Source organism: Talpa europaea (genome assembly GCF_964194135.1).
Source record: "Talpa europaea genome assembly, chromosome: 5".
Classification (NCBI taxonomy): Eukaryota; Metazoa; Chordata; class Mammalia; order Eulipotyphla; family Talpidae; genus Talpa; species Talpa europaea.
In genome coordinates, this window is record NC_140071.1 from 18,403,635 (window position 1) to 18,426,746 (window position 23,112).

The following is a 23,112-nucleotide window of genomic DNA, read 5'->3' on the forward strand; positions in this document are numbered from 1 at the left end:
GGTTGGGTTAGACAAGTCGTATACCACAACTTAAAGCAAGATTTTCTCTATTTTTACTTAGAATTAACTATTCAATCAGCACTTAAATGCATTTTTTTCCTGCTATACTAGAATTTGCCAGTTTGTTTAATGAGGTAGTGTTCCGGTATAAATTCTTTTTGTTTTTGAAATGTTTTATTTCACATTAGCCTGGTTGCTAGTAAACTTGAGCCCTTTTTCATTATTCACTTCCTAGATTTCCACAACTTAGAATTGACTATCTTCCAGTCTCTATATTTCTAATGAAGACATTGAATTTTTCTTTTGTATTATATTCCAGTGTTTCATAAACTTTGAGTGTAAAATGCTTCTTCTAAATTCTTTTGTATTTTCGTATAATTTCTTCTTATTCTAATCTAGATCATAATAAACACTATTAATATTACATATGTTAACACATTTGTCACTCTTGGATTATTAATTAAAAAAACTACAATTAGGGGGGGCTGCAATTGTATGGGGAATATAAAAATAAAATTTATTATTTATTAAAAAAACTACAATTATATTTGTTTTTATATAGTATTAAAACATGTTTAGTGTGCTGATTATAGCTTCTCTTTTATACATATAGCAATAGTTTAAGCATTTTAATGTTTAACTGTATTAATTCTATTCAGTAATAACATGGTGATAGCAAATAACTTTGGTTGTTGTTTAATTCCTATACCTGTATAAATTCATTTTTCTCAATCTAGGTTGACCAAGATGTTGTCATTACCAACTCTTATGAAACAGCCATGCGAACAGCCCAAAACTTCCTTTCCATCTTCCTTAAAAAGTGAGAATTGCGTATTCTGATTTTTAATTTCAGTAATATAGAGAGAAGTTCATTTAAGTAAAAGCTTAATTTCCTGCAATCTATTCTGAACCTTCAGTGTGTCTCCCTAGCCCTTGATTCCTAATATTTAAAAATGAGGCAATTAGGGCCTCCCCTAGTGGCACAGGTGGTTGAGTGCAGCACTGTGAGGCTGTCTACAGCCTCTGCAGCACCGGTTTGATCCCGGCCCGCTGGCGAGGGTCCCATATGGTGTGGCAGACCTCTCCTTCGCACCCACTGCTCCCCTCAGCAGGTTATTTTGTCAGTCTGCCTGTTCTGTGCCTCACTCTGTCTCTGGCGAATCCTCTCAACCTCCCGCGAATCTGGCCTGTACCCTGGTTCTTGTATAAATAAATAAATCTTTAAAATAATAATAAAAAAATAAAAATGAGACAATTAAAGTATTAAAAATATACATCTTTGTTAAATTGCTTATGTGCTGGGCTCCAAAAATTAAATTGAAATTCTATAATTTTCCTTTGGTAAATTTTGGAGCATTCTAATTGAACAAATCAGTTTATGGACAGAAGTTTACTTAGCTTTCCTAAGAATTTATAGTAATCTCATAGAGACAAAATGGGTAATTTTTTTAAAATGTGTTACACTTGTCAGGGAGTAATGTTAACACTAGTTAATAAATGAATCTCCTATAATGTGGAGGAAAATTAAGTTTGAGAAATAGATTGATCTTAAACTATATTTATTTAATGCATCTTTTATACCTTGTTATTAAATACAAAGAAAACTTGTTAACAAAATTTCAGTCACATTGGTTAACATGTCACCTAAACTCACAGCTTTTTTATTATTTATGTTTGAACAGATGTGGTAGTAAACAAGGTGAAGAAGATTACAGACCACTATTTGAAAATTTTGTTCAGGACCTTCTTTCAACAGTCAATAAGCCTGAATGGCCAGCTGCTGAACTACTCCTTAGTTTGTTAGGGAGACTGTTGGTAAGAGTATAGCCTTTAAAGATTATTAGATTACTAGAAGACAACATAATGAGGATGTACTCTGATTCACAGATGATGAATTCTTTAAAAATGTGTAAGGAAATATGACCATTGCATCTTTATTTTTGCATGTGCATAACTGTACACAATATTGTCAGTACCTTGTAGAAAACTGAAATCTTGTGACTTGATGCTTTCATTTCATTACATAAGATAACAATGTTTTGAAGTTACTTGTTGGGGTTTGCAAGAATTGTATTAGTTAAAAGCATCACAACACTAAGTCATAAGTTATAGTTAATTTATTCAAAGCATGAAACTGATAAATGTGAACTCTCATCGTTGAGAACATGACAAGTGTCAAAAACATGACACTATTCTTCATCTAATATAGCAGGGAAACTCAAAGATATATTATTGTGATTTCTCTATTTTTAAATTACATTTGAACTTGTACAATACAAATTATTACAAAGCTTTTGTGACCTTAACTTTCTGTGAACTGAAAAATATATTAATACTATTCTAAAACCAAGATTAGGTTTCATTGGACTTCGGTATTCCACCCTATTTTTTTTAACATATGTACATATAAGCAGTTAAGAATGTTATTGTGTAATATTTTTTAATGAAAATTTTCAGATGTTAGAAACTCAAAAGGCCATCACTTTATGATAAAATATCACCCAAAAAGTTTCAAATAATGTAACATTGATTTAAAATTTATACGACAAATTGCTATGATATCTGTTGTTATAAATCAGTTAAGTTTAATCAAAAGCTTCTTTATTTTGATGTGTAGGTTCATCAGTTCAGTAACAAGTCAACAGAGATGGCTTTAAGAGTAGCATCTCTTGATTACCTTGGAACTGTTGCTGCACGACTGAGGAAAGATGCTGTTACAAGCAAAATGGATCAAGGGTCTATAGAAAGAATTTTAAAACAGGTATTGAGATAAAGAAATAAAATTATGAGGATAAGTAATAATTAAGTACTGTCTTTGGGTGTTCTCCTGTATTGGTGTGCATTTCATTTTGTAGATTCAAAATAAGAACTGTACTTCTAAAAGCAGCCTTTTAAAAACTCCACATAAAAATTTAAGACTTTATGGTGAATTATGTCTAATAGGAACTTTCATATGATTTAAACAAATCAGTAGTTTAATTTCTTTTTTCGAACTATTGTTATGAGTGTGTATGATGCTATTTTCTCTTTGGTTTAACATAAGTTTTATTGAAATCTTTAATTTATTGAGATGATGATTTACTATGTCCAGTCTAATTTATTTGTAACTTGTAAATGTTGTGTAATCTTTATATTGTGAGTAATGAAGATGCCTTCTTTTCATTTTATGTGTTCAATTTCATATTGAGGGGTATATTTTATTGCTTCACTTTCTAAGTATGTGTGAAGTGTAGTACTACTAAAAGCTACTTAATTAAATTGATAGGCAAATTATCTTTAATACTACCATATACAACTGTTTTTACTCTTTCTACTCTTTTAATGTCCATAACTATATCTGTGGTGACCACTGGAAATACCTCAAATTTTTAAAATGTATTTTGTATTTTTAAATAATTTTATACTTAGAAAAAGGTTATAAAACTAGTGCAAAGAGCTCTCATAAACCTTTTGCCCAAATTTCCTTAATTGTTGAAAATGTACACTTGCTTTATCATTCTCTTTCAAAACATATATGCATGTGTATCCATATATGTGTTTTTTTCTGAACTGTTTTATCAAATATGATGTCCCATTCCTCCCAAATTTGAAAGTGTGATTCTATGGGTAAGTAGCACCAACATTAAGATCACCTAGGAATTTGTTAGAAATGCACGTCTCAGGACTTTCCCTGGACCTACCAAATGAGAATCTCTGGGAGTAAGGCCTAGAAATCTGTTTTAACAAACCCCCCAGGCAATTCTAATGAATGCAGAAGTTTGAGATCCACTACTTTATATACATTTTCTACAAACAAGAACTCTCACTTAAATGTCCACAATACAAGTATCAAAGGCAAGACCTTAAATTTAGGTAGCACAACCATCTAAAATAATGTTACCATTCTGTTCTGTTTAATAGGTTATAATTTGTTGCTATCATTATTTCAGTGTTCAAATTGAGTGCCCCTTGAAGCTTGCTGTTTTCTTTTTGACATGTTACCAGCATTCTTTTGGCTCCCTTTCATCTTGTGTACTACAAGGTGTTTCAGCCTCGTCTTTTACTTTCTTGAACTCAGTTCTGGAATCAGCCATTTAGAAGGCCTGCTGTTTCCTTTATCAGAAAATAGTAATTTAGAAACCAAGATCTAGGGACTAGGTTACTTTCAGTTTTACTAGAGAATACCTAGAATCTCTTATTTGCCACATATGCCATGTAGATTGAACACTTTAAAACATAAAGGGAGGAGGGATCATTCATAAATTTTTCTCTAGCTTTGACATACTTCCAAATTACTTTTTCAAAGTTTACAATGTATTAGTTTACAGTGCTCTGACAGGTTTCTGAATGTCTCCATTTCACCCCACTCCTAAGAACTTGGATTCTTTTTTTTTTTTTTTTTAAGATTTATTTATTTATTTATACAAGCACTGGGTACAGTCAGAAGCGCAGGAGGATGAGAGAATCAGCCAGAGCCGGAACGGGAAACAGAACAGGCAGACTGATGAAATACACTGCTGAGGGGAGCAGGGGGTGCTGCAGGAGAGGTCTATTGTACCATGTGGGACCCTTACTGGCAGCCGGGGATCAAACCGGCGCTGCAGAGGCTGCGGGCAGCCTCGCAGCCCAGCACTCAACCGCTGCGCCACCAGGAGAGGCCCCAGAACTTGGATTCTTGAACTTGGGTTTTCTATTCAGATATTTTCTAAACCATGTATTTAGCCTAATTTCGCATGGTAACCCTAGAACTGCGAAATATAAGCTGTAGACATGAGACAATTCACTGTTCATTTTGGACTTTGGTTTTATTTGTTTGTTTACATTTTTTTAAAAGGGCAGGTTTGTTAGGAAAAAGAAAGAAGGGAATACCCTCCCATAGACACAAGCAGTGATTACAAATTAAAACATTTGCCTTCCAGCATGTTCCCTTTAAATATCCCAAGGTAAATCTATAATACATAATAATATAGTTAATAACAGTTTCCTTTTACTGAATTAAAAAATTGGAATTATCTTTATCCAAACAGAAAATCAGTGCTAGGTAGGACCTTCCTACCTCTAACGGTTTAACATATTTTTCTAACAATTTTTATCTCAGCTACTTAGGAACACCTTCAAAGAAAGATGACATGTAGTTCATAAAACAAAGGTCCCCCTCAAAATTAGTATTCTTGTGTTTCTTCCCTTTAGTTGCATACTTATATTTTCACTTTTATAATTTATCAGCTTTTTCCCTTTGATTTGTATTTGCAATTAGATGATTTATTAAAGTACATTAGCAATATCTTTTGACTCTTACTTGGTTTATTTTTTAGGTTTCAGGAGGTGAAGATGAAATCCAACAATTGCAAAAAGCATTGCTTGATTACTTGGATGAAAACACTGAGACTGACCCTTCATTAGTGGTAGGATTCTCTTCTTTTTCATTTTTTCTTTTTGAGACATAGTTTCTTCAAACATGTGGCTCTGAAAGAAAATCCAGAAGTATCATGAAGAGAAAAAGTTGTTTGAAATACTGATCTTTTAAAAAAAGATTACTTGGTAACCTAAACGGAAAAAAATGGTTAAAAATTGATTTGTCTTATTAAAAGTTTTGGTACAGTTATTGTTGTATACTAACATTCTGTGACACAGGAAATATTTGAAGTCTTTCCAGAGGTTATCTTTGAGACCAGGCTAGATCTTTGGCCCTCACAGTGGGCATGACCCAGATAGTACACAAGATAAGTTCAAATTAAAATTCATAAACTATTAGCAAAGAGTACACATGTAATAAAGTACTTTTTAATATTTGGTTCATTGGTGACATAGAAAAGCAAAACATGTTGAGATAACTAAGCTGTTCAGCTAACTATTGCAGGGTTTCAGTTTATATCAATCAAAAGGAGCAAATTAGTAGGTCTGACTCAGTGTTAAAATATTTCAATAATAATTAGCTGTATATTTCTTGGAGAAGGTGAGATTTTGAAAATAGCTAGTCTTCCACCTTCAGTTTTTTATTTATTTGTTCTAAACTTTTGTAGTTGACCTATTATCTGTCAAAATTTACTGTCTCCTTGCATGATACTGTATTTAAATAGTTCATAATAGTATTTTAAATTTAATGCAGTTTGCTTACCAAATTATCTTTGGCATGATAGAAGTGTTAGGACAGTATTGTTTTCTATCATTCTATCATAGTTAAACTATGTATCTTTCATAAAATCTGGTGTTTACCTGATAGAAGTTGATTTAAAGTAACTCCTGGGCCTCCCTGGTGGCGCAGCGGGTTGAGCGCCTCGCTGTGAAGCTGTCCCCAGCCTCTGCAGTGTGGGTTCAATTCCTGGCCAGACAGGGAGAAACCCACATGGCGTGGCAGACCTCTCCTGCCTCACCTGCTGCTCCTTCAGCAATGCCTTGGGTCCGTCTGCCTGTTCTGCTCCCCGCTCTGTCTCTGGTGAATTCACTTACCCTCCCGTGCCTCTGACTGTACCCCAGTTCTTGTATAAATAAATAAATCTTTTTTAAAAAAAGAAACTTCTAATGTTTAATTCCTGATTTGTGAGCACTTCAACTTTATTGGTGGATAATTTTGTTGCCATCAAACTCAAGTCTGTCTAATTTCTTTCCAGTTTTCTCGTAAATTCTATATAGCCCAGTGGTTCCGTGACACGACTTTAGAAACGGAAAAAGCAATGAAATCACAAAAAGATGAAGACACATCTGAAGGAACACATCATGCGAAGGAAGTTGAAACAACGGGTCAAATTATGCATCGAGCTGAAAATCGGAAAAAGTTTCTTAGAAGCATTATCAAAACCACACCTTCTCAGTTCAGCACATTAAAGTAAGTTCCAGAGACAAAACATCTTTTCCAATTATCACTTTGATGTCTATTTATGTACTTTACAAAAAAAAATAAAAAATGTAATGACTTTTTGTTGCAGGATGAACTCTGATACTGTGGACTATGATGATGCTTGTTTGATTGTTCGATACTTGGCCTCTATGAGGCCGTTTGCCCAGAGCTTTGATATTTATTTGACACAGGTAAACTGAACTGGAATTCCTTACACCATGATACTGATTTTTCTAATCCTGGATAATTTATGGGGTAGTATACAATATTTATTCATTGTCGAGAAAAAACATTTTAAAAACCATGAAAAGTAGCATTTCTATGTTCTATACTTGTTAAAATGTCTTTGTTCTGCAGATATTTTATATATTGTTTTACAGATAACTGGATATTATTTGAATAATTATATACACAATATATAGGTAGACTGATGTTATAATGATTATTAAATTGCCAAACTACTAAATGATACTAAATATCTGTGATTAAACTTATATATATCAAGTTTTCCTTGGAAATGAAGCATAGCAGTAAAAAACAGACTTGAGAATTCCAGGATAAATGAAAAGGTCCTAAAACATAGAATGCCTTACTTAATGTACTGATTTTAATTAAACCATTGGATCAGTAAGATCTTCCGCTTGCTCACATAAGTAAAAATTAAAGGGGGTGAATGGTATTTCATTTCTTTTGCATTTTTTCCTACTGTACTTTGTTAAATATTACCCTAAAATTGTGAAAATGTCATTGTTTGCTTGGCAGATCCTACGAGTTCTCGGTGAAAATGCAATTGCCGTTCGAACAAAAGCCATGAAGTGTTTATCTGAGGTTGTTGCTGTAGACCCCAGTATTCTAGCAAGGGTAAAGAGGAGCATAAATGATTCTTCTTATTTAAGTTTTCTATTCAAATTAAAATGTTAGTTCTACTTAGTATAAATTATTATTTTCCATATTATTCTGTAGCTTGATATGCAGCGAGGAGTTCATGGACGTCTAATGGATAACTCCACTAGTGTCAGAGAAGCAGCAGTTGAATTACTGGGTCGATTTGTGCTTTGTCGACCTCAGCTTGCTGAACAGTATTATGATATGCTGATTGAAAGAATATTGGTATGTTTGTCATTTTTATTTTCATTTATGAATATGATTTTGCCTTTATTAAAATTCATAAAGTTAAAGAAAAATAGTATAACTAGTACCCATAGATCCACCATACTTCGTCTGCGTTTTTTGTTACATTCGTTTACGTTAAATTATACAAACATTTTACTATTTCTGTGGATACTTCAACTTGCATCTTAAAAAAATGAGGATACGGAGTTAGGTCTCAGCGCTTCTGCCACAACAGCCTGAGTGCAATCCCTGGCCAGGGAGCTGATCCATGTGGCACAGCAGAGCTCTTCTGTCTTGCCGCTGTTCCTCTCAGCAGTGTATTTCAGTAGATCTGTCTGTTCCGCTCCCTACTCTGTCTCTGGAGAATCCTCTGGCCTATACCCCAGTCCTTCTACACAAAAATAAGTAAAAATCTTTAAAAATAAATAAGGTTACTATCCTTATAAACACATTTTCTCACCCACTCAAATTAATACTTAAGTACTGTCTCATTACCATTTCATCTTCAGATTCTTCCGTTGTCTCAAAAATTGGACATAAAAATTGTTTTTCAGCTTTTTCTTTTAAAACTATTAAATCAAAGATCAGACATTGCATTTTGGTGGTGTTTTAAACTTTATTTTTTCAATCTTTTTTACATACTTCTCCCATGACATTGACTAATTTTGAAAGACCAGGTCAAATGTCATTATTTCCTCATGATTTTGTTAACTTGTTTGTTTCTTGTATTTCCTATAAACCATGAGATAGTGACAACAATTTGATTAGTGGTTAAACAGTTTTATTAAAAATACTTTATAAACTGTCAGGCACTGGGCCTCCCCGGTGGCACAATGGTTGGGCGCTGGGCAGCACTGGTTCGGTCCCCAGCCGCCCACGAGGGTCCCACGTGGTATGTGGACCTCTCCTGCCACGCCCCCTGCTTCCCTCAGCAGTGTGCTTCTGTCGTTCTGCCTGTTCTGCTCCCCACTCTGGCGGGTTCTCTCGCCTTCCCACGTTTCTGACTATACCCAGTGCTTGCATAAATAAATAAAATCTTTAAATAAATAAATAAATAAAATAAACTCTCAGACACTGTTGTAAAAGCTGACATTTGTTATCCCATATAATTTTAGTAAACTTATACTTTGGTCTTATGTTCAGTGCTTTTAACACTTTTCCAAGTCTTATATTTTAAAAGTACAGACAATATAGGGCTTCCCTGGTGGCGCAGGGGTTAAAGTCTCAGCGTTGTCCAGCTGTGGGCAGCCATCGCAGCACGAATTCAATCCCCAACCAGGGAGCTAACCCATATGGTGCAACAGACCTCTCCTGTCTTGCCTGCTGCTCCCCTCAGCAGTGTATTTCAGTCAGTCCTCCTGTTCTGCTCCTCACTCTGTCCCTGGTGAATCCTCTCACCACCCCCACACCCATACCTCTGGCTTACACTCCAACTCTTGTAGGCATAAATAAAATAAAATTTTAAAAAGAGTAAAGACAATATAAAATAACCCATGTTTATACTGACAATATAATAAAATAATCCACGTTTATACTACCATTGATAAGGAAGGAAATATATAGACATGTATTTATTTTTAAATTTTTTGTTGGAGTAACTTTCAGTTTCAGGTATATAACATTATACTTTGACATCTATGTATTCCACAAGTATGATCACCAAAAGTCTAGTTTTCATTCACCACCATACAGTTAACCTCCTTTACCCATTTTAACCACTGCCCATCCCTTTTCCTTCTGTTAACCAACAGACGCTATTCTAGTGTCTGTTTTGTTTAGTTCATTTGCTTTGTTTCTTTTCCACTTGAGTGAAACTTTTGCATATGTCATATAAATACCCAGAAATGCAATCACTCACTAGGTCATATATTCTTTATATTCTTTTTTTTTGGGGGGGGGGGGAGAGTAATTTCCACTTTTTCCCATGGTTTTTGAATTTTTTTTTTTTTGGTGATTTTTTTTTTAAATTTCATTTTATCAAATTTCATACACCTGGGCATCTTGATTTTTCTGAAATTAAAAATATCTTTATGTTCTTAGGATACTGGTATCAGCGTCAGGAAAAGGGTAATAAAGATCTTAAGAGACATCTGTATTGAACAACCAACGTTTCCAAAAATTACAGAAATGTGTGTAAAAATGATTCGCAGAGTTAATGATGAAGAAGGCATTAAGGTAAGTTGAAGCATTGAGTACTTTAAAATTCATTTTTCATTGGTGCTTTAAATAATTTAAATGTTTAACAGGTCTAAATTTTGTTGCTTTTACATTCATTTATAACTTTACAAGTGAATCTGCAGTTTTGGTTTATACACGCAAAGAAAAAGGCATACTTTTACAAGTAATGCAGCAGATAGGAAAGGCTAAGCTGAATTACACAGATGAGGAGCTTTATTTTTTTTTAAACAAGAGAAAGAATCTCTTACTTTCCAAGATTGTGAAAGAAAATGTATGATAGAAGAATAGATATTTTTGTAAAATTAGGGTAGAAATATACAGTAGTTCAAATACTGATAATAAAGTTTTTCTCAAGATAGTTTTCTTTGAATTGAGTGGAGGAAGATATATGCCTAGGAGACTTGTGGGAAGATTTTGAGGTTTGAAATAATTTGGAGAAATTTTTAAGGTTTAAAATTATTTTGAAGAAGTAGGATATACTAAACCACATAAGGGAAATAAAAAATTATTGAGAAACACAAAATTGGGTGAGTTGACTTCACATTTATTGTCAGACAAATCTGTGTACTTGATAAGTGCTTACAGGTTAAGGTAAGATAGAATTAAACTTCTAGGATTACTGTTGTATTTTGTACGTTTATATTACCAGTTTCTAAAATTCCTGACGCTTATAAGTCATTTTTGTGGTTAATGTAAACTGGAAATCCAAACTATTTTTTCTCTTGGCTTCTCCAACCATTTAAAAAAATGTTCATCCACTTGTAAGTTTCTCAAAGGGACATTGTTTTGACATGTTAGGGACTTTTTTATTTATTGTTCAAATGACATGTCTCATCACTGTGAGTGACATCCATTGGAGAACTCTTACAACTAGATCTCTTTTTTTATTCTTGCTTCAGCCTTCTATTGAGCATATGCTGCAAAAATATTACAAATGTGTAATTGACTATAGAATGAGACAAGCAGAGGGCCCTTTTACTCAACAAAATCTCTACTAATTTATAGTGATTTATAAAATTCCATCCTTAAAAAAGACAATCTAATTTTTTAATTTCTAGTTATTATACTAATGAATAAAATCTGATCTTTTCAAACCTATTTCATAATTATATTTTGTATCATTATAAAGAAAATAGTATACAGAAAGTTTTGATTTTCAGAAGGTATATGCTTGTTTTCAAAATTAGTAGATGCTTTATTGAAAATTTAATCCAGAGTGCATTGGTTAATTGATATGATTGTCACTATGACCGTTTGGTTTTTTAGCAACTTCTCTCTCAAAATTCATAAAAAAATTGTTTTGGATCACAAACATTTGAGCATACTGTATTATGCATAAATTCCAGTCTATGCATAGAATCACCCATTTAAAATCTTTACTGAAATTGAAAAAAGATTACGATTTTGAGAAATTAGTGATTAGAAAAAACTCCCAGTAGTTATTCTTTTGGTTTTTTTTTATAGCTTTGTTTTGAACTTTAATGTGTATTTGGGATAGAGAATTTTGCCCATTTTGTTGTAGTTTTATTATTTGAATTTTTTCTTCTAGAAATTAGTAAATGAAACATTCCAAAAACTCTGGTTTACTCCAACACCACACAATGACAAAGAAGCAATGACAAGGAAAATTTTAAACATCACCGATGTGGTAAGAAAGACTGGACCAAAGTATGGCCCCTTGGGTGCAGATCTAGTTGTGGCCTGTGTAGTCTTACAAAGGGAAAGACCGTGATGAGATAGTTAATATCAACAGTTAGTAAGTACTACTTCCTTTAATTCTGGACATGCTACTCCAAGGATGCAAGTAAAAAGAGATTGGTGTGTTTCTACATGCTTCACTTATTTGCATTTATTGACATAAGTACTGATTATGAATTTTTCCAAATTCCTCCAGTGATTGAAAACTGAGAAGGGGGGAAAGAAGTGGATGAATAGGTAGAATAGCCTAAGAATAGCAACCTACAATGAGATAATTCCTAACTTTTTCAGAAAATCTAAATTAAGATTAGTTTCATTATGTTTAATGAAACATATATAAGCGGTATCTATTTTTGACCCAGATTACATTTCATGATTTGAGCATAAAAAAATGGTATCAATTGCATGATTGTATAACTGATATCTTTAATTCTGAAATTTAGGAGAAAATTTAAAATTACCAATTTTATTATTTTAGATATTACAGATTTTTCTGAACAGTGAGTAATTCACATTGCTATTCAAAATTCAGTAAAATTTTAAACCTCCTGGCATTAGGCTAATTTCTTGAACATCTTAAATAATTTTCATTGGTAAATAATAAACTTACTGAAAAAAGTTTTATTTAAAAAATAATTATAAGCATTAAGACATTTTTATACTTTAGGTGAAAGCAGAGCAAAAGGTATATTTTTATTCAGATTTTTAAACTTTTGACTTTGATAGTTTGCCATGTTTCCCCCTTAGGTTGCAGCATGCAGAGATACTGGATATGACTGGTTTGAGCAACTCCTTCAAAATGTGAGTGTTATTTTGACTACTGATAACATATAACATGAAATTTAATAGATGGTCAGTTTTTTGTAGACTTTATGATCTAAAAGATTAATCATTTATTTCTCAAGTATTTGCCATTTGATAGAGAATTTTATTTCAGTATTTTAGGCTGAATGTTTTGGTTAATATCCTTATCTTATTATTCAGTGGCTTGTTACAAAGTAAATTTTCTAAATCACTAATTCAAATTTTATCTTCCCTCCTTCCAAACAATTGTTTTTTCTTATCCCTTTAATCTATATGATTACATGAGTTCTATAAGTATATTGGACTAAATATGTATTTATATTACTTGGCATTATAAAATATGTAGATTTTCTTATAGTGCAGAATTAAACTATAATCAGTGTTTTTTGTTAAATTTTATAAATGGAAATGTTTATCTTTGTATGAGTTTTTCTTTGATTTCAAAATTTTTTAATACATAGAAATACCCTTATCCATTTTCAGAAATTACCAGCATTTTCTCAATGTTATTTTCTCTGTCCTGCCCCTGCATCTTTTTTTTATAACTGTAATACTTTTAAAACAAATTTCATACTTTCTCATTTCACCCAAAAATAATGTCTGTCTCCAATAGAAATTACTTTTTAAAAAATAACCAGAATATCATTATCATCTATATCTAACTAGATGTTAATAAATCATTCCATAGTATCTAATACCTAGACAATGTTCACATTTACCTCATTATTTAAAAAATGTAGGATTACAGATGGTTTGCAGTTGCTTTGGCTCATATGTCTCATAATCTATAATAGCTGACATCTCACCCCTCCTTTGTTCATGCCATTTATTTGTTTTCCTGAGATTGTCCTACATTCTGGATTTCATCGACCTCTCCCTTCTCATGTAATTTAAGTTGTTCTTCTATCTACCTTTTTTCCCCATAAACTCATAGATGTAGGGGCTTAATAATAATGAAGTTCAGTTTTGGGGCTTAGACAAGATTCACTCATAAGTCATTCTGAATATTATTTATTACATCACTTCAAGGGAGACATAATGTTTGATGTCCCATTTTCAGTGATCTTTGAGTTTAGCCTGATACATTTATTATGAAATCTTTCATTATTGGTTTCAAATGATCATTATTTCCTTTAGAAAGTTGTAAAATGAATAGTTTTTCTAATTATTTCATTACTTAGGGCTTAATTAGCTGGATTCTTTAAAAAAGAATCTGATTGATTATTTGGTTATGTGATGACGTATAGTTTGTACAGGTAGGGAAAATGCTTGATTTCAATACTTTTCAGTTTTAAAAATAATGACCATTTCTATCAAACTCCAAAGGTGACTAATGAGTTTGTTCATTTTTCAGTACCATTATGAAGCCAACAGATTTTTGTATCTTTGATTACTTTCATTTATTTTAGTCATAATTCTTTGGTAGTCCCCTCAAATTTGTTTTTTAACCTTTTGATAAAACCTTACTGCTCTTTTGTAACCTGATTATTTTTTGCCTTCACAAGGAACCACAGACTTCTCTTAAATCTTCCCTGTACCAAAAACTGAAATCAGCCATTTTTCCATAGAACCTTATTATTTCCCTTCACTGGAATCAATCTGGGTGCTTTAGCTATTACTAATAGATTATTATAGGTTTGAGTCTTTGGAGAAGAGAGTTATGAAATATGTATTTTTTAGAAAGGGAAAAATAAAATGAAGAATTTATATTGATATTTTTAATTCAAATTTAAGATTATAAGACCCTACTTCTTTGATTTTATTCTTTCCTTTAGGCTAAAAATATTGGTTCTTGGTGTATATAATTTCTTATTTGCTTTGCCCTGCTGTTGGAACAGTAATATTACTGCATATAGTTTAAGAATTTTTTGTAATTCTTTTTTTTTTCTTACTCACTAAAGATTGTTGAGTAGCATCAATAATATGAATGTATCACATTTTGTTTATTAATTCACTTAGGACTTTGACTGTGGGGTTATTTCTAGTTTGAGCTATTATGTATAGTTTTTGTGTGAATGTGTGTTTTCATTTCTTTTGGGTAAATTCCAATGAGTGCAGTTGCTGAGTTGTGTGGTTAAGTGAGAAACTACAGATTGTTTCCCAAAAATGACTGAACTATTTTGCATTTCCACCAGCAGTTTTTCAGTTGCTCCATATCCTTACCAAAACTTGATAGTATCAGACTTTTTAACTTTAGCAATTCTGATGGTATCTAGTAATATGTTGCTTTTAAAAATATTTCAAGATACCTTTTTTAAAAATCCTTCATGATGTTTGTTTATGTTATCCAATATACAATGTCTTGAACTGTCATAATAAATCATTTCCCATTTTCCACTTTTACATTATGTATTGATATCAATCAAATCAAATAATCCTTTATTATAGGACCTTATGACATCTTAGTTATAATTTTGTCAGAAATTCCATAGGAGACATAATGATTTCTAGAAGGCTTTACAACCATATTTTCACCTGATAATTATAATAAATAATTAAGTAAAAATGAAGTGTAACTATCAGAAATGTTATTAATATTACTAAAAAGAATATTTATGGATAATATTTATGGATAATATTCCCATGTGTTAATGGCAAGTTAGAAGCATGAAGAACATTATTAGATTTATGATCTCTTAATGGTAGTATTTTTATATTGTTGAAATCTTTTCTTTATCTGAAAATCCCAGTTATTCTTTGAGTCCTTGTTCCCTTTTTATACTTTCCTGCTTTAGTTTTGACAGTTTGTTTACCAGTGATGATGTAACTTCGTGATGTTATCATTAACCTAGAAGAGTTCAGTTTAATGAAAAGAGAAAGCTCAGAAATATTTATATACATAAATGTGGCAGCGCCATGTCTACGCTTAGCAACTGAAACAGTGTATGTGCCTAAATATTAAGAGAAACTAGAAAGGATGTAGACAATAGGCTACCGGAATTGTCAATTCTTGAGTTAAGAGCCCACCATTTCCACATAAGCATATATGCACATAATTCATTTCATCCAATTTCATGCATTTCTTATTATTTTTGTCTTGGGTTGGTATGTTTACATATTGGTGATTCCCAATGTGGTTTCCTAGGGTAACTTGTCATACTACATAAAATAGCTTCAAATTTACACCTGCACCAAACTATGTTACTGACTAAATAAGTTTGTTAAGTCATATATACATAAATATATACATATACACACTTTTTAAATGTATAGAGATATCATTTCCTTTATAACCTTTAATAAATTGATGGGGGAGTGGTCATTTTTTCAGTAGTGTGTGAAAGAAAAAGTTCTATTATGAAGGTTCTCTACATGTTTTTTTAATTTCTAAAAAGCGATGCACTTGGTTCAAACCACTATCATAGCCCTATGAGAGATACACAAAAATTGAATTGATTTTACAGTGCCAGTTATTTTAATAGCTTATAATCCAAGACTACATAGTCCTTTAGTTTATGTGAAAATACAGGCAATGAACAAAACCAAGTGACCCATATTTCATTTGTTCCCGGCCTTTGTAATCCAAACCAAGATCTTCTTGAAATTTACAATCAAAATCTCAATCTCTGTCAAAGAGTGAATAAATAGAAAACCTGATCTATCCAGATAATTTAATAATACTTCAAATATAGAGGAACTGATAGCTGCAACAACATAGATTAATTAATAAAAAAGTCTTATACAAGAAACATTGTATATGAATTCCATTATATGAAGCTCTAGAAGAATAAAAATTAATTTATATTTTTAAAAATCAAAAGAATGGTTTTAGGGGGTAGAGATAAACTGGAAAGAGAGAGCGTGCTCCAGAGAGACAGAACTAACAGAATACTGAGAAAGGGAGAGGCAAAATGAGACTATAATATAAGGAACTGGCTTGTGTAGTTTGGAGACTCTTAAGTCCTATGATTTGGGGCCTCCCCTAGTGGTGCAGCGGTTGAGCGCTGGGCTGTGAAGCTGCCCGCAGCCTCTGCAGTGCCAGCTTGATCCCTGGCCACTGGCGAGGGTCCGACATGGCGTGCAGACTTCTCCTGCTGCACCCACTGCTTCCCTCAGCAGTGGCTCTGGTTCTGGTGAATTCTCTCACCCTCCCGCGCTTCTGACTGTACCCAGTGCTTGTATAAATAAATAAATAAATCTTAAAAGAAAAAAAATCCCATGATTTGCCATCTGTATGTTGGAGGCCAGACAGAGAAACTGCTGGGTTGTTCAGTCTGTATCTGAAAACCTGAACCAGGTGAACTGATAGTGTAAATCCCATTCTGAGAGCCGGAGAAGGATATTCCAGCTCAAATAGTCAGACAGAGAATGATTGCATACTTCCTTCCTGTGGCTTTTCTAGATTGGATGGTGCCCACCCATATTGGTGAGGAAAGTTTGCTTTACTGAGTCCTCCTCCAATTCAAATGCTAATCTCATTCTGAAATACCCTCATAAATAATGTTAAACCAACACACTCATAAATAATGTTAAGCCAGATAATTTGGCATCCCTTGGTCCAGTCAAGTTAACACATAAAATTAACCATCATAAATCTACCTTTCATTTGGCACACTTATACAGATCTCCTTAAACCACACTTAATCTCCAAAGACAATAGCAAGGTCATAATTTCACATAACATACAACATCCTGTATAGAACCAAAAATGTACTAACCACTTCCCAGAAGAGTTAACATCCTTGAGTGATATTTATTCTTTACTTTGATATCCCATAATTTAAAATCCTGTGGTGTCAGATTAGCAACATTTAAATACTGATATGAAGTCAGTACAATTTATGTTACATGGTAAGAGAACAAGACAGGGGGGTAAAAATCAAAGATATTTGCATTCTCTCTCTATCCCCCTATATGTGTATGTAAGGTATACACATACAAAATGTATTCATAACAAAATAAGTAGGAAATGGCAGTTAAAGTCCTTGTTTCTATAACTAGTAATATGGTTATGACTGGTGTTTGAAACTAGCTTCTTCCAAACCCCATTCTGTATTCTCCTTGCTATTATCAAGCAAATTAGCTTAGCTCATTGTAGTTTATATCTGAAGAATCTTATGCCATTAGAAGTCCTGCCTAAATTGGGGTGCTGTAGTTTTCCATTGACCTTAATTGTATGACTGATAATATTAAGAAATACTGTAAAGAATCTCCTATATTTCAGAAATACTGTTTCTTACTTCCACTGTGGAATAGTGGTCCAGCTCCCCTTGGTAATCAAGATCAATCTCCCCAGCCAGCTTCCTAACTGAATTTGTTGCCTGTTGATTCAGAGGAATGAGGAGCCCAAAGTAATTAGGTGGCAGTCTTCTAGTTAGTGGAATCATTGTTGTGTTTCCTGATAGAAATAGTCCCCCCTCTGGAACTAAGGCCTCTGGACAAACAGAACATAAAGTCACTGGAACAAGAAACAAAAGTTTTGATAGTATGTTAGTAGGAGTAACAGTGACACCTCTCCATTTTCTACCCTTGATTACTGGACTTAGAATTCTGGCTTTGGACCAAACATCTTCTAGAGAATCTTGTCCTGGCCATGCAAGATTTTGCCATTTATCTGGTGCTATAACAGTTTTCAAAAGACCATTCTACTTCATATCAAGCCATCTCTTTCAGAATGGTGAAGAACATAATAAGCATTTGCATGGGCCCATTCCTTCATTTCTTTTGCTGAGAAATGAGTTTGTTGACGAGAACCTACTGTGGATGAGTTTCTTGGTCAGAATCTACTATGACGGTATAAAAATTCATAAGTGGTAGTTTTGGCAGAAACATTGTATTCAGGGAATATAAATCTGTAGCTACAGTGTCTATTCTAGTAAGAACAAAAAACTGCCTCTTCCATGATGGAAGTGTGGTCCATTGTTATCAACCTGCCAACATGTAGCTGACTTGTTACCCAGAGAACAATATCTGTGAATCAGTGAATCAATATTGAGATTATTATCTTTAGAGGAGGTATCTACAGAAAGGGTTATCCTATCCTCTTGATTATTAAAATCCTTTTCTGCTATAGAAGTTACTCTTTGGTCATCGTTTACATGGAACATAAATCTCTTCATCCTTTTTTACTTATTCAGAAATGTATTTCTATTTGCCTCTTATCCAGATTTCCTTGTCACTGAATTACTAGTTATGTTCCTTCCATGTCCCTAATCATCCAGACCAGTTATTGACCCTAACCCATGAATCAATATATATCACATGGATGTCATTTCTTCTTCCAAGCGAAGTAACCAGCCAAGTATACTGCTCAAAGCTCTGCTCAGTGGGAGACTTTCACCACTGTTCCTCAGGATGTCCCAGAAAGGAACTATAGTGCTGTAACTATCCACTTTCTGATGGTACTTGTGTATTGTACAGACTCACCTGTAAACCATACCCAAGTGTTCTTTTCATCTGCCTGCTGATCATGGGAATTTGCCATGAAGCCATAGTTAACATGCTAGAAAAGAATAGGTATTGTGGCAAAAATGGGGATCATAGGTATTTGCATCACTCCTTTATGTAACTTTCTTTTGTGCACTTAGGCCTGCTCTGGCTTAATCATATATATACACATACTTGTGTGTGTGTGTGTGTGTGTGTGTGTACACATACATATACATATAAATGTATATGTGTGTATATATACACATATACATATATATACATGTATACACACACACATATATATGCCATTATACACACACACACATATATATGCCATTTCCATTTGAGTGATAGATTGCTGCCCTGCACACTTAACTGTATGATTTGGTGGGTAATTTGACACCCAGTTCATGATCAGCAGCTCAGATTACATGGTAATTTGATGTCTCATAGGTAGACATTCCATATTGACTGAGGCTCAGTAGCAGACCAAGAGCCGTTTCTCAAAAGGAAGAGTAGTTACTCATGGAGGATGGCAGGGCTTTGCTTCTAAACTCTTAGGGGGTTACATTTGTTTCACCAATGGGGACTGCCTTATACTTCACAGGTTCACCCATCTAATACTTCAGAGCATCCTTATGTCATGCCAGGTTAGGCACCATTTGGATCTGCCTAGTGGGGAACATGAGGGAACTTTCAAGGACGATGGTAATAATCTTTATCAGTGGTTCTAAATATTATCAAGATTACCTAATACTTGTAAGAAAAGCAAGTTCTAAGGCTTTTACCACAAAATAAATCAGAAACTTGGAAGGTGCAGTACATTATTCTATATTTTAATAGTCTGTCCAGATGGGTCTGATGCAAGCTAAAACTGGAAAACCACTGTACCTTGGTAAAAGTTTGAGTTATAATAGTGAAAGCAGTTAACAAAATTGAGCAAAAACACATTTTGTTCATTTTACTCCATGTAATTTCATCTCAAAAGGAAAAAAAAAAGCTATATACTGATCTCTACAATCTTTGAAATGCTTCAAAAATAAGATGGATAGAGATATGTGTATGTCTATATATGTATGCTTATATACATACACATATACATGTATATCATGAGTGCAGGGCTGGTTTAACATTAGCATGTTCAGGAGTATATGTATGTATATTTAAGATTAAAAAAGAAGTAATTTCAGAGGACACAGGAAAAATTTTTGGTAAAATATAATACCTTTTGAGTGATAGCTTGTAATAAAATCTGACCCAAAAAGGTACAAAGCCCAAAATGAAAATCATGCTAAATGGGAAAATGTTAAGAGATCTCATCAAATTCAAGAACAAAAAATATTCATCCAATATACCTGGGAGTTTGTAAAATTTATATGGATAAGCAAAGAGCCATAGATAATTAAATCACTTCTAAAAATGTTAAAGATATAGTAATTAAGTTACTACAGTAATAAATTAGTGAAATAAGCTCAAGAGCCCAGAAATAAGCCTACAGAGATACAGGATATATTTCTCATAAAACAGAAATGGCACTGCAGATTATGTAAACTTTTCATTAAATGGGCTGGGATATATGGCTATCTATAGGGAATTCTTTTTTTTAAAATAGTGATTTCTTCTTGCTCTTATTCATTCCATATGTATTATAAGATATCTTCAAAACTTTTAGAAGACTATATATTGCTGCACCTCCCCCCGCAGTGATCTTTAGGAATGGCTTTCGCCACGGTCCCTAGATCCGGCTGGGCAACCAGCTCGCTGCGGGAGAACAGCCTGAAGCAGAGGAAGTTCAGCGGAAGTTCCCTGAAAAGGCAGAAGCTTATCAAAAAATAACGACCACCAAGAACCACTACAGGAATGCCTAAAATCTTATCCCATCCCGTCTTTCTAGAACTACAAACTTTAATCCCTTATCTGTCTTTCTAAACTTCCTTCTTTCTTCTATAATGGTCATTGTTTGTTATGTAGATCACCTCCCTGATGGTGATAGACTGAGCCCCCATGAGCAAGCTGATTTCATTGATATTCATTCCTGTGCTTTTGGAAAACATATATATACTGGTCACAAACTTAAAGAAAATTACACTCAGATTTTCACTCTTGAAGTGTGTCTGTTTGTCATTTCTTTCGCCTACGCCCTGACCACTCTGCACGCTTCTCTCAACCCTGAGGTGGCCTCATCGTCTACTGCTGTGCTGGTCCACGGCAATATATGAATATCTTTTTACCTTAAACAATTGACACAAAAAAATTAACCTAAAAGATGGATAAATTTCACTGCCTTCAGAAGACACTTATAAATCAAAAGACATCTTAAAGAAAGTGAAAACTTTCAAAGTTGCAAATTGGAAAAAGATATTAGACACACATGACTGAGGAAGTATCATTGAGATTATATAAAGAACTCTCCTATATAACACAAGAGCCCCTGCAGGAAAACAGATAACATTCGTAAACAGGCATTTCATAGAGGAAGTAGCACATTTGGCTGTTAAGATGTTCAGCCTTATTAATATAGGATAGACAAATCAAGATCAGATTTTACACCCATTTGATTGCCGAAATTGAGAAGTCAGTTGATAACAAATAATGGAAATGGATTAAATAGTTATCTCTTAAAAGCTGCTAGTAATTCAGAAAATATACAACTATCTTGAAAACCAATGTAGCATTATTTCATAAAGCTGACTATTCATATATTGTGTGACTCAGCAGTTCCACTTCAAGGTATTTTGTATATGTGTGCCAGGAGAAAACAAAAGAATGCTCATTATACCACTAAAATTGTTCACTTATCTTCAGAGGAATGAATAGATAAATTGCAGTATAGATATGTGATGGCCTATTGTATAGCAGTAAAGATGAATAAAATATAGAGCTACACACAACAATCTGGATTACAGTTAGTGGCATGATGTTGCGTGAAAAAGGCAGGTCTTAGGAAACTACATCCAGCATGATATTTTTAGAAGTTGAAAATCGAAGAAAGCTATATAAACAATGTACTACTTAGACAATTTTTGAAGCAAGAAAATAAAATTCCTGTCATTGGTTACTCTGAAAGTGAAATAGGAAGATGGAATAAGGGATGAAGCATTTTGGAAAATATAAATCATAGGACGTATTCTATTTCTAGAATCTGATTGCCATGCATCATTATATTTGTAAGTAAAAAATTAGAAGGGCACATAGCAGTGTTGATGTTGTGTCATGAGCCAAAATTTATGATTATTATCTTTGTGTATACTTGGTATCTTGGAGAGGAAAAATAAAAAGCAGGGATAAGGGGATTATTTTCTACGTCTGTCTGAAAAAGACCAGGTTAGCTTGTTAGTTTAATAGCTGTTTGAGGAGTTGAGTCTGGAGCAGAACAAGGAAAATTTGTGGTTCAGGATTGACACTAAGTAAAATGAAGTTTTCTGCTTTATTTTGTGTTTTTGTCTTTTAAATTGGAGAGAGCAATGATTTGGAGAGAGCAATGAATGTTGTTGATTGCTCTAAGTTATTTTAATCCTCTTGTAGTGAAAGCTTAAATTTGTGCTTTCCAACACTAGCCGTATGTGATGGGGTTTCTTTGTTTAAGATTTTTATTTATTTTTGTGTAGAAAAACTGGGGTGTTGGCCAGAGGTGCAGGGGGTGAGAGGATTCACCTGAGACAAGAGTGGGGAGCGGAACAGGCGGATTTAATGAAATACACTGCTAAGGGGAGCAGCAGGCAAGTCAGGAGAGGTCTACTGTGCCCTGTGGGTCACCTCCCTGGCCTGGGATTGAACTGCACTGACTTGTAACCCCTGGGCCGCCAAGGAGGCCCCCATATGTGGTGGGTTTTATTTGAATTTTTACTTAGTTTTAACTCCTCAGTCACGCTAGCTGTATTTTAAGTGTCTAGTAGCTACAAGTAGCTTGTGACAACCATATTGGACAGAACAGATATAGAACATTTTTATCATTGCAGAAAGTTATATTGAATAATAGTGGAAGAACTCGTCACAGAAATCAAATGTGCATTTCAACTTTAATATTCCCAGAATTGTTTTAGTTGATTTTTATTAACAAAACAGATATATCTTAGATGTTGCTGTTGACCTGTGGGTGTGTAAAATTAGATTGATTTCATTTTTCAGCTTTA

General features: G+C 33.5%; 1 protein-coding gene across 1 annotated transcript in view; it reads left to right on the forward strand.

Annotated features, from left to right (window-relative positions):
• NIPBL (NIPBL cohesin loading factor) overlaps positions 1 to 23,112 on the forward strand; it is a gene marked incomplete at both ends in the record, with an annotated part of 99,704 nt that overhangs the window by 54,576 nt on the left and 22,016 nt on the right. The window contains 11 exons of the mRNA XM_084233257.1: positions 738 to 820; positions 1,683 to 1,815; positions 2,618 to 2,761; positions 5,295 to 5,384; positions 6,591 to 6,805; positions 6,906 to 7,008; positions 7,580 to 7,678; positions 7,781 to 7,927; positions 9,971 to 10,105; positions 11,658 to 11,756; positions 12,554 to 12,607. Coding sequence (XP_084089383.1) covers positions 738 to 820; positions 1,683 to 1,815; positions 2,618 to 2,761; positions 5,295 to 5,384; positions 6,591 to 6,805; positions 6,906 to 7,008; positions 7,580 to 7,678; positions 7,781 to 7,927; positions 9,971 to 10,105; positions 11,658 to 11,756; positions 12,554 to 12,607 — 1,302 coding nt within the window. The remainder of the gene's footprint in view (positions 1 to 737; positions 821 to 1,682; positions 1,816 to 2,617; positions 2,762 to 5,294; positions 5,385 to 6,590; positions 6,806 to 6,905; positions 7,009 to 7,579; positions 7,679 to 7,780; positions 7,928 to 9,970; positions 10,106 to 11,657; positions 11,757 to 12,553; positions 12,608 to 23,112) is intronic.